At 37.3% G+C, this 11,955-nt stretch overlaps 1 protein-coding gene across 1 annotated transcript; it reads left to right on the forward strand.

Annotated features, from left to right (window-relative positions):
• Positions 1-922: 922 nt before the first annotated feature.
• LOC113361189 (WAT1-related protein At4g30420-like) lies at positions 923-2,866 on the forward strand. The gene is made up of 7 exons (XM_026604516.1): positions 923-1,113; positions 1,199-1,264; positions 1,377-1,493; positions 1,575-1,842; positions 1,932-2,090; positions 2,207-2,358; positions 2,485-2,866. The coding sequence occupies exons 1-7, from the start codon at positions 932-934 to the stop codon at positions 2,696-2,698; spliced, it is 1,158 nt and encodes a 385-aa protein (XP_026460301.1). The 5' UTR covers positions 923-931; the 3' UTR covers positions 2,699-2,866.
• The last annotated feature ends 9,089 nt before the right edge of the window (positions 2,867-11,955 follow it).

Here is an 11,955-nt window from a genome sequence, read left to right on the forward strand (position 1 = left end):
CCGTGCTTGTTAATAGACAATGGCGACTTCCATAGTGCGGATGCGGTCGAGTTGCGTCGAATACACAATTTTCGCTTCTGACTTCTGGGATAATTTCTGCTTATAAGTCAAAAGACCTACCTCTAAGTACTTCTGCTTTCATGAGAAATAGAAATATTTCTAACGTATTTGGATACTAAAAACAGTAGTGATTCTATTTTTCTAGAAGCAGAAGTTTTGCTTCACAAAAAGTCGATTTTTTACTTTTATAAGTAATTATGAAATTTACACCCAACCAATTTCTTGTTTTTTGACTTCTATAAATTTTAAAAATTGTTTATAAATATGTATTGAGACACACTGTACTTCTACCTCCACTCGCTATGAGAATCCCCGGAGACCCATTTAGTTAATGGTTCGGGAGTATGAAATTACTTCGTTAAATAATCATTTCCATTTATTATCCAGGCAGCGCAGGCCACCAATAGAAATAGAGGAGATAATTAGGAGGATCAGAATACCACCACATGCAGATGGAAGCACTAACAGTTAGCACCGGCTCTTGAACCAAATGCTTACTCACCGCTACATCTGTATATATATGGGATATCCGTTGTGCATCTGATCTGCGTATATACTTACCTTTTTAACTCTTTCTTGAACTTTCCCAGTACAAACCATTTTTGTTTTATAGCAGTATAACAGCCTATAGCCAACTCGAAAAGAATATAGAAAAACCAATATTCACCTGCCCAACCTCATCATACACATAGACATTACGTGTAGCCGATTCGCATGCACCCACATGCAGTGACACCACACACAATTCCTTTTTAGTTTGGAATTACATGATTGCTGACCAAGGCAATATAGACTGTATATAAAGCACATCAAAATTGAATCTACTTTTAAACACTTATAGTCATCTCATCTTCTCTGCAAAAAAAAAATTATGGGAAGGTGGGAAGATTATAAGCCTGTAATGGCTATGATCGGATTGCAGTTTACTTATGCAGCTGTAGCACTTTCCAGTAGAAGTGTTCTTTTACAAGGAATGAGTCCTAGAGTTTTTGTTGTTTACAGACAAGCCATAGCTACTCTTGTTCTTGCTCCTATTGCTTATTTTTCTCAAAGGTAAGCCTTATTAAGTTAAAATATTTTCTGTCTGTCACAGTCTCACTCTCAAATGTTCATTACATATGTAAATGATTCTACACAGGAATAAACCAGGAACTACCTTAGGAATAAGGAGCTTTAGTTTGATATTTACTGCTTCTCTCATTGGGTAAGCTACTTGGAAAATTGAATAATCAAGTCGGTCAACGCTGGTCAACTACTCCCAAGCTGGTCATGGAAATGTGATAAAAAAAGTGACTATAGATTTTGTAACTTTGCAGGGTAACAATGAATCAAAATATTTACTTTGAAGGATTGTATTTGACATCATCATCCATAGCCAGTGCAATGGGGAACTTACTCCCTGCCATCACCTTTCTGCTAGCAGCCTTAATTGGGTAAGTTGATTTCACTTTATATATCTACAAATATTGTCAAAATTTTGCTTGCTTAAGGTGTTAACCTGACTCCGAAAACAGATTAGAGAAAGTTGATATAAGAAGCCTGAGTACATTGGCAAAGATAGTCGGAACAGTAATATGTGTCAGTGGAGCATTTTGCATAGCATTCATGAAGGGTCCAAAGCTTCTCAATACAGAATTTACTCCTCAACAACAAGATCAGAACTCCATCATTTTTCACTACTTCAACTCCTCTATGACTGTTGGAAGTCCCAATAATTGGATGCTCGGCTGTTTTCTTCTTTTAGGAAGTTGTGTTTGCTGGTCATTTTGGCTCATTTTGCAGGTATTTAATTTTCTTAGTTGCAGTCTTTCTTCAGAAAATGTCTCTCATTAGTAGATACTAACTTGATCTTGTTTTACTAATTATTGCAGGTTCCCATGTCTGCAAGTTATCCTAATCACCTTTGTTTATCCGCGTGGATGTGTTTCTTTGCAACCTTGCAATCAGCTGTTGTCACATATTTCTTGGAACCAAATCCTAATTCGTGGCGTTTACACTCGAGTTTTGAACTCATATGTGCTCTCTATTCCGTATGTATCTCAAGAAAACTACTTATGCTTCATATAAAGAAATGTGAAAAAACTTAGGTCTCCAAAGTTGCAATTATATATGGCTCACCTCACCATATGCATGCTTATGTGTGCAGGGTGTTATAGGTTCTGCATTTTCATTCTTCGTTCAAGCATGGTGCATTTCATTAAGGGGGCCACTTTTTTCTGCAATGTTCAACCCTTTATGTACTGTTATCGTCACAATCCTGGCATGCTTATTCCTTCATGAAGAGCTGTATACAGGAAGGTAAATTGATTGATAAAAATACTTTCTCAAAATCCTGTGTTCCATTTGCGCTCATTCAACTCTAATTGCAGTATAACAACACAAGTCAGAAAATCTAATGCACATACTGGTGTTTTGGTTCGACAGCTTGGCAGGTGCTATTGCAGTGGTAGCAGGATTGTACATTGTATTATGGGGTAAAGCAAAAGACTTCAAAAAGATGCAAACAACAACCTATTCAAGCAATAATGATGATGATTCAAAGAAAGTAGTCAAAATTGTGATCCCAGAATCATTTGATGAAGAGATTGTTTGTAAAATTGATTTGCAACAACCCCTTCTCCAATCGGAACATGATTAAGGCCGAAAATGTGCAAAATTTTGTTGCCAAAGGATATCGAAAGCCTTAATGGGCTATATAAAACAATTGTGCGAAGCTAGTACTTACCAATCAATTACTACTGTAAACAATTTAGTACGAAAGTTTTGTCATTCATCCATTTGCAAACAGATAATCGGCAGACAGATGTGCAAGAGATTACTTAATGATTGTAAACTAATTATTTTATTCTTTTTATTTGTGTTTGCTTTTATGCCAATATTGTAGGTTCTGCATTTTTCTAACGTATAGTTATTTGTTGTCCAAGGGTGATGCAAAAAAAACAAAAACAAAAAAGAGAGAAACTACCCAGGACCTCAGGTGGTCTCAAAACACTGTTCAATCACATAGGTCAAAGCCCACTAACATTTAACATTGGAGCATTGCAGTTGCAACACTAATTACTGCAATTTAACATTCTGCAGTGTTTTTATCCATGGTAACAAAAACAGGTAACCAAACAAAAAGGTAAAAGATGAAGAAAGAAGAGTCTGCAACATAATGTAACTCAAATTCTTAGGAGGACACAAGACCCACAAATTCCACAGCAAAGAAGGAAAAAGGAAAAGTGAAACCAGAAGAAAACCCACCAGTCCATCATTTTACACGCTTTGTGTTAGCTAACAATATTGAAATTCAATTGATTAGGCATGTCTCTTTAACTACGCACGCTTGGCGTTCCTAATCCTCTCTCTAATCGGTTTCTCCAGATAAGTACCAGAGTTGAGTGAGACTATGGTCTCCACATAACTCTCTCGATTCATGACCATCATTGCAATATCACGGACCGTCATTGATCTAACTCTTTCAGTTGTTGGATCAAATAAAAGTAAATGTTTGCCATCAGTATCTGTTAAAATTACCCCATTGTCAAAACATACAAGCAGTTTCCAAAATGGACATGGTTGGAAGGGCCATGGTAGTTTGGTTGTGGTAAAAAAGTTAATCCAAGATTCCTTTACTCCATATTCCTGTATCACCCATATATTCATTTTGACTGGATCCCAAATAAAAGCTACATAAATGCAGTTTTCCCACACTCCCACATTCTTATGAGCTTCTAACGGAAAATCTTGAGGTGGCATAATATTTTCAGGTAATGGCATATCTGCCATAACCTCATTGTTAATATCAAAACAACAAATAACTTCAGAGGAGGCTTCTTGAGTGGTTTTAATTCCCAACCAATAAAGAGCTCCATTGAAAAACACACCACGAAATCGTCTACTATTGTAGCGAATTAAGTAACTGATGGTTCCCTGAATACTACTCCATGAATTTGACTTCATTGTATAAACATCAACATTGGAGCAACCAGGAACATCATCACTTTTCGATATTGCTACGAGTTTGTAATCATCAATGTTGCTATCATAACCAAATCCACAAGCAAACCAGTAATCATTTCGAGGTGTTCCGAATTCCCTAAATTCTCTAGTGAGTGGGTTAAAAATATGTTACGGTTCTAGACCAAACACAAGGTTGTATGTAACTTAAATAGGAAAAGAACCCGGATAAAACCCTTTGAATGGGTTAACCACAAGAATTAAGAGAACGAACTCAGTTATAGTGTTTGGTTGTAGGATATTGTTACCATTAGTGAATCAAGATTGTAATATGTTTTGAGTAGCAGTTTCTGCACTTTAGATGAAAACCGGAGAGAATTAGGATTCGTCATATGTTTCGTTACCTTTTAATAGGATTCTAGTTCTTGATAGAATTCAGATAATTCTTTAGTAAATTCATAGATCATATAATACATTTCAACATACCAGAATTTAACATACCATTGTTCCTTTCATTAGAAATCACAAAGAGAAACCGAAAAAAGAAACAATTGCAATTTCATTAACCACGTTTATAAACACCATCACCATTACAGATCAGACCGCTAATTACTAAGTAGTACCATTACAACCTTTTCTACGTCCAGCACCAAAGGAATAATGAAATACCAGTTCAACAATCATACCCATAAGCAAAAAAACTAGACATACTACCGATTCCATTTCGACTTACACCTAAACAACCAACTCTGATACCGTCCGGCAAACAAAATTCCCTGATTATGCATGTTGCACTGACATAACCTCCATAACAAGTACAAGCAAAATACTTACCACTATTACTACTACCTTGATCTTTGTTAACACCAAAACAACACTTTTAAAAGATCAAAGCTTGTGTTGAAATAAAAATTAAAAAAAAAAAAAAACCAAAAAGAACACTTACCATGCATTAGAAGATGTATAGCAGAAGACTAGACCTCTCCTTCAGTTCCAACAGCACCAGCAACTACAAGTATTAGGAAAATCTTTGTGAATTTTCACGAAGATGATCTAAAGACTTCAGAGAATGCAATCCTCCAAAGTCTTCCTCAAAAGATTTTCCCAATGCTCTTCAGATGATCACCACTGATCATCGTCATAGTCACTGCCAAATCCCTCTTATTCATAGGAGAAGTCTCTGCCGCTATCACTGCTGGAAAAATCTGCAGGACCATATTTTCCATCTTCATCTTCATCATCCTCATCTTCTGCCTCAACATTTGCTCCACTAGGATTGCATCTACATCCATCCCTGGTATCTCCTCATCGTCTGAATCGACGTTCAGGGGTTCATACATGGTACGAGCAAATATCCTGGGTTGAGATTTAAATAGAGTAGATACATCTCTGAATCATCTCTCTCTTGTCTTTCTCTCTCTCGAGCCTCTTTTTCTGGAACAGATACCTCACTGCTTCTTCCATCCTCATCAAGTTGTACTGCTTCTTCATCTTCCTCATCACTTTCAGTTTTTGTGGCACTTCTTTTCTTAGTACAATGAAGTTCATGTCTATCTAGCCTTTCTTCCCTTTCTCTCCTCTTCCTTGCACATCTTGCCTCATATTTTCTGATCCATAACTGGCACTCTTCTTCATTCTCAATCATTTTCCTATCAAATTCTTCCTGTCTTCTATCAATTTCTTCCTGCATCCTCTTTCTTGGAATTTCTCGTTCTAAATAAGAAATCAGTCTCTCATTCTCTTCACTTGTTAATGCATGAGTTGCTTGTTTTGCATTTTCAAATGCTGGTGATTGATTTTCAACAACATCTTGAACTGCAGGTTGGTTTGATTCAGCCATCTCTTAATCTTCTTCTCTCTGCAAAATTTATTTCTTCTTTTGGTTTGATTAAGAGTAATTGCAGTTTCTCTTCTTTTTGTAGAGTGGTTAGATTAACCATAAATGTCCATTTATGGCGCATGGTTAAACTTCTAGTCCCTTGGCAGACCACGCCTCTTCAATCTCAGACGCAATTTTTCAAAGACATCACCATTACCTTTCCAGAACCGTCTCATGAGGAAAACGAAGTGGTTAACTAATTTGAAGGCCATAATTGTAGCATTATGGTTCACCATGGTTCACACATTTGGCTCATGTATCATGCCATATCTCAAGTCCTGACCAACAACTCGTGTCAAACAAACATGGTCAAGCTAAATAAAATCAGCATTGTGCCACATAATTCCTAAATTTGAAAGAAAAATAAAAAGTTTTAGGGGATTTCGAACCTCCGACCTCAATCTTACTTAAACTAAAGTGAACCACTGTCCCAGACTATTGTTTTTGACATTAACTGGACTTGTATCTAATTTATACAATTATTATGTTCCTAAATATTAAATGAAGTTGTGTATAGATGGGTCATATCTTGAACTCCAACATGGTTCGACTCAGGCATCATGCCATATCTTAATACCCTGGTCCCTGAGTCCTGACCAAAAACTAATTAATCAAGTAATGTCAAACAAATTATGTCAAACAAATTAGGTCAAACAAAATAGGTCAAGCAAAACAAAATCAGCACACTTGTGTATAAATGGCCCATATCTTGAACTGCAGCATGGTTTTGCTCAGGCATCATGCCATATCTCAATACCCTGTTCCCTGACCAACAACTCAAATGAGACACAAAAATCTACCAACACTATGTCCGGAACAGTGCCTGAGACATAACTCATTATCAGTTCATCTAATTCCATTGATTTGAGATGCAGAAAACTTCAGCAATAACAATGAATGAATCAATCAATTCTTCTGTGAAACTTCGATGTAACCCTAGATTTAAGTTTAATCGATCTTTCATATAAGTATTGACACTGATTCATAATCCAAGGTATTTCTCATTCATTCATTTGGGGGTTTCTTGGAGATTCAGCTGCATAAAATTTCATCAACAACAAAGAATCAATCGATTCTTCTATGAAACATCGATTCAAGCCTAGATTTTAGTTTAATAGATATCTCATAGAAGTATTGATAGTGATTCATAATTTTGGAAATGCAAATCTTGGTCATCTTCATCTAAGGTATTTTTCATTCATTCATTTGGGGGTTTAATGATTTTACAAATTGGAGGTTACACACTCTTGATTTTGAATGGTACAATTTCTGATGGTGAATTGTATACTGTTTTGAGAATCTTTTGGTGATTATGGATATCTTAATTGCATGCTTTATGCCTCCACCAAGTGTTTTATATGTCAGTTGATAGATGATCTTAGACTCGGACATAGTATTTGGTTGTAGGATGTCAACATTGGATGAATAAATCTTGTATTCTGTTTTGAGAATCAACATCTCAGGAATCTTTTTGATGTGTATTCATTGTCAGATTGTAGAATTAGTTGTGTGGGTTGTATATGGTAAGTAGGGTTTGTGTCAATTATGTGCAAGTCGAATATGACGCAACCAACACAAGATAATTTTTGTTAGTCATGTATTGACATAAGATATAAAGATATAAATATCAAACATATATAGATGTTGGTAATTTGTCCCTTCGCCAGATTGTAGATTAAGACTAGGTGTGTATATGCCTCTTCATCAAGTGAATTAGACTGGATATATAGAGAACCAAAGATGAAATTTCAAACATGCTGCAATTTCAAAGATGCAGGGAAACTATTAAGAAACACTAAAGTGAATTGTTTTCAGTATTCATTTGTTTTCATTACATTTTAGTCTTGTACATGTTCCAGTTCTTTGCATTGTAGTTTAGTTTCTAGATTACAACCTGCGTCTTTAACATTATTGACATACAATCATTGGACAATATAATTAATCTGACTTCATCATATTGTATTTCATAAAGTTACAACCTTTATGTCCATTCAATGTTGTGCAACATTTAGCAGCAACACTGTCATGTTCATATCCAGTTATACACAAAAAATCCAAGTACCAAAAACAAAAAGAAAAAAGCAAAATAAACACAACTGTCTCCATTGCCACAACCAAAAAAAAAAACATGATTCATTGACTTACCATTTTCCCTTCGATGAGGCTTACTCGTTATACCCGATCACTCGGAATCGGAATCATCAGATTCTGATTTCTCAGAACACTCTTCCTCCTCATCAGACTCTTCCTCCTCATCAGACTCTTCCTCCTCATCAGACTCTTCCTCTTCATCAGACCCATTTTCCTCTTCATCTTCAACTGACTCCGCTTCAGAATTGGTCTTTTGAGACAAAATTTCATCATTAATCCCCAAGAATCTCATCGTCGCGAAAATCCTCAAATGACGCTTTCTAGGTCAGATGCAGCTTCTCTGAATCTGTAGTGGAGATATCACTGACATTATGAACAACAAAAACTGGCTCTTCATCTCGGTAGCACTTGCATCACTATCGGGTTTTCCATATTCTTTTGCCTCTGCCGCCTTGATCTCCGCAATTTGCGCCAACCTTCGTCTTTTGTCCTGCACTGCATAGTACTTTTCCTTCTCTTCTTCATCTATGAAGGGATCACAGAGACGCTTCTTTGGTAAAATCTCTACCGGTTTCTTTGGAAAAATCTCTATCGGTTTCTCTTGTACTTTATTTTCCATAGCATGCATTTCTTTCCAGGGAGGATCGAGTTCGATATCATTCAACAAGTCACTTACTCTCTTTTGTACTTTCTGGAGATCATCCTCGGTCATCTTCCCAATCATCTGCATAGTGGCGGATAAACTTTCTTGTCTTTGCCTCTCTTCCCACTCTTTCAATTGTTGCTCTTCAATCATGGGGGCTTTATCCTTTCGTCTGCGTCGATCATCATCACCAACCATTTTGATTGATTGATCGACCCTTCTACAAATTTTCTCTCTGACCCATTGGTTTTCCCCTTATAAACTAGTATAACCGAAAAGACACAACAGTTGGTAACAGAAATAAACTCTAAATTCTTGCAAGGTCACGCCTATTCCCAAGAGAAATCTTTAATCGATAATATCACCTGACAATAATAACTGCCAATTTAGGTCTAACTTCAGACGGTTTTGTGGTTGAAAACTTGAATGGGCAATTTGTAACAGTACCCCTGCTATGAAGAGTAAAAAACGCCTATAAAAGGTAATTTGGTCATATTCACAGTCGCCTAAAATTTGCAGCCGGCGAGGGTAATTTGGTCAATTTCACCGTCGCCGGGAAGTATGCTTTCGCTTTGGTAATTTTCGCCGTTGCCGGAAAATGTGCTTTAACCGTTGCCGAAAAATATGAATCAATGTCACCGGAAAAATTTGAAACACCGTCGCCGGAAAATATGCCATAGAAAGAAAATTGCTTTCGTCGGAAAAATTTGAATCATCATCGCCGGAAAAGTTGTCATCGACGGAAAATTTGTTTTCGCCGGAAAAATTTGAATCACCATCGCCGAAAAATTTGTTTTCGTCGTACACTGACATCTGCTTTCACCTTCGCCTAGACGAGTTCATCGGGTCTGTATATAGTAATTGCAACCTGAGTTCAGTAATAGGTTGCATTTTCATCTAATCTGATATATTTGACACCTCAAACCTCGCCTGGATGAGAACATCGGGTCTGTATATGGTAATCTTGCAATCTGAGTTTAGTAATAGGTTGCAGTTTCATCCAATATGATATATTTGACACCTCTAACCTCGACGGGACGAGAATATCGGGTCTGTATATGGTAATCTTGCAACATGAGTTCAGTAATAGGTTGCAGTTTCATCCAATCTGATATATTTGACACCTCTAACCTCGCCGGGACGAGAATATCAAGTCTGTATATGGAAATCTTGCAACCTGAGTTCAGTAATAGGTTGCAGCTTCATCCAATCTGATATATTTGACACCTCAAACCTCGCCTGGAAGAGAACATCGGATCTGTATATGGTAATCTTGCAACTGAGTTCAGTAATAGGTTGCAGTTTCATCCAATCTGATAGATTTGACACCTCAAACCTCGCCAGGACGAGAATATCGGGTTTGTATATGGTAATCTTGCAACTTGAGTTCATTAATAGGTTGCAGTTTCATCCAATCTGATATATTTGACATCTCTAACCTCGCCTGGACGAGAACATCGGGTCTGTATATGCTAATCTTGCAACCTGAGTTCAGTAAAAGGTTGCAGTTTCATCCAATCTGATATATTTGACACCTCTAACCTCGCCTGGACGAGAACATCGGGTCTTTATATGGTAATCTTGCAACCTGAGTTTAGTAATAGGTAGCAGTTTATTCCAATCTGATATATTTGACACCTCAAACCTCTCTTGGACGAGAACATCGGGTCTGTATATGGTAATCCTGCAACCTGAGTTCAGTAATAGGTTGAAGTTTCATCCAATCTGATATATTTAACACCTCTAACCTCGGAGGGACGAGAACATCGGGTCTGTATATGATAATTTTGCAACATGAGTTCAGTGTTAGGTTGTTGTTTCATCCAATCTGATATATTTGACACCTCTAACCTCGACGGGACGAGAACATCGGGTTTGTATATCGTAATCTTGCAACCTGAGTTCAGTAATAGGTTGAAGTTTCATCCAATCTGACATATTTGACACATCTAACCTCGACGGGACGAGAATATCGGGTCTGTATATGGTAATCTTGCAACCTGAGTTCAGTAATAGGTTGCAGTTTCATCCAATCTGATATATTTGACACCTCTAACCTCGCCGGGACGAGAATATCGGGTCTGTATATGGAAATCTTGCAACCTGAGTTCAGTAATAGGTTGCAGTTTTATCCAATATGATATATTTGACACCTCAAACCTCGCCTGGACAAGAACATCGGATCTGTATATGGTAATCTTGCAACAGAGTTCAGTAATAGGTCGCAGTTTCATCCAATATGATATATTTGACACCTCAAACCTCGCCAGGACGAGAATATCAGGTTTGTATATGGTAATCTTGCAACTTGAGTTCAGTAATAGGTTGCAGTTTCATCCAATCTGATATATTTGACACCTCTAACCTCGCCTGGACGAGAACATCGGGTCTGTATATGCTAATCTTGCAACCTAAATTTAGTAATAGGTTGCAGTTTATTCCAATCTGATATATTTGACACCTCAAACCTCGCCTGGACGAGAACATCGGGTCTGTATATGGTAATCCTGCAACCTGAGTTCAGTAATAGGTTGAAGTTTCATCCAATCTGATATATTTAACACCTCTAACCTCGGAGGGACGAGAACATCGGGTCTGTATATGGTAATTTTGCAACATGAGTTCAGTGCAGTTTCATCAAATCTGATATATTTGACACCTCCAACCTCGACGGGACGAGAACATCGGGTCTGTATATGGTAATCTTGCAACCTAAGTTCAATAATAGGTTGAAGTTTCATCCAATCTGATATATTTGACACTTCTAACCTCGAAGGGACGAGAACATCGGGTATGAGTATGGTAATTTTGCAACATGAGTTCAGTATTAGGTGGTAGTTTCATCCAATCTGATATATTTGATACCTCTAATCTCGACGGGACGAGAACATCGTATCTGTATATGGTAATCTTGCAACCTGAGTTCAGTAATAGGTGCAATTTCATCCAATATGATATATTTGACACCTCTAACCTCGCTGGGATGAGAACATCGGGTCTGTATATGACCATCTTGCAACCTGAGTTCAGTAATAAGTTGCACTTTCATCCAATCTGATATATTTGACACATCTAATTAACCTCGCATGGATGAGAACATCGGGTCTGTATATGGTAATCTTGTCACCTGAGTTCAGTAATAGGTTGCAGTTTCATCCAATCTTATATATTTGACACATCTAACCTCGCGGGGACGAGAACATCAGGTCTGTATATGGTAATCCTGCAACCTGAGTTCGGTAATAGGTTGCAGTTTCATTCAATCTGATATATTTGACACCTCTAACCTCGCTGGGACGAGAACATCGGGTCTGTATATGGTAATCTTGCAACCTGAGTT

This window comes from Papaver somniferum, chromosome 3 (genome assembly GCF_003573695.1).
Source record: "Papaver somniferum cultivar HN1 chromosome 3, ASM357369v1, whole genome shotgun sequence".
In the NCBI taxonomy this organism is placed as follows: domain Eukaryota; kingdom Viridiplantae; phylum Streptophyta; class Magnoliopsida; order Ranunculales; family Papaveraceae; genus Papaver; species Papaver somniferum.

Coding starts and splice junctions, on each gene's coding strand:
- LOC113361189 (XM_026604516.1), top strand. CDS start 932: ATGGGAAGGTGGGAAGATTATAAGCCTGTAATGGCTATGATCGGATTG. Junction 1,494..1,574: donor CTGCTAGCAGCCTTAATTGG/GTAAGTTGATTT, acceptor CTCCGAAAACAG/ATTAGAGAAAGTTGATATAA. Junction 1,843..1,931: donor CATTTTGGCTCATTTTGCAG/GTATTTAATTTT, acceptor TAATTATTGCAG/GTTCCCATGTCTGCAAGTTA.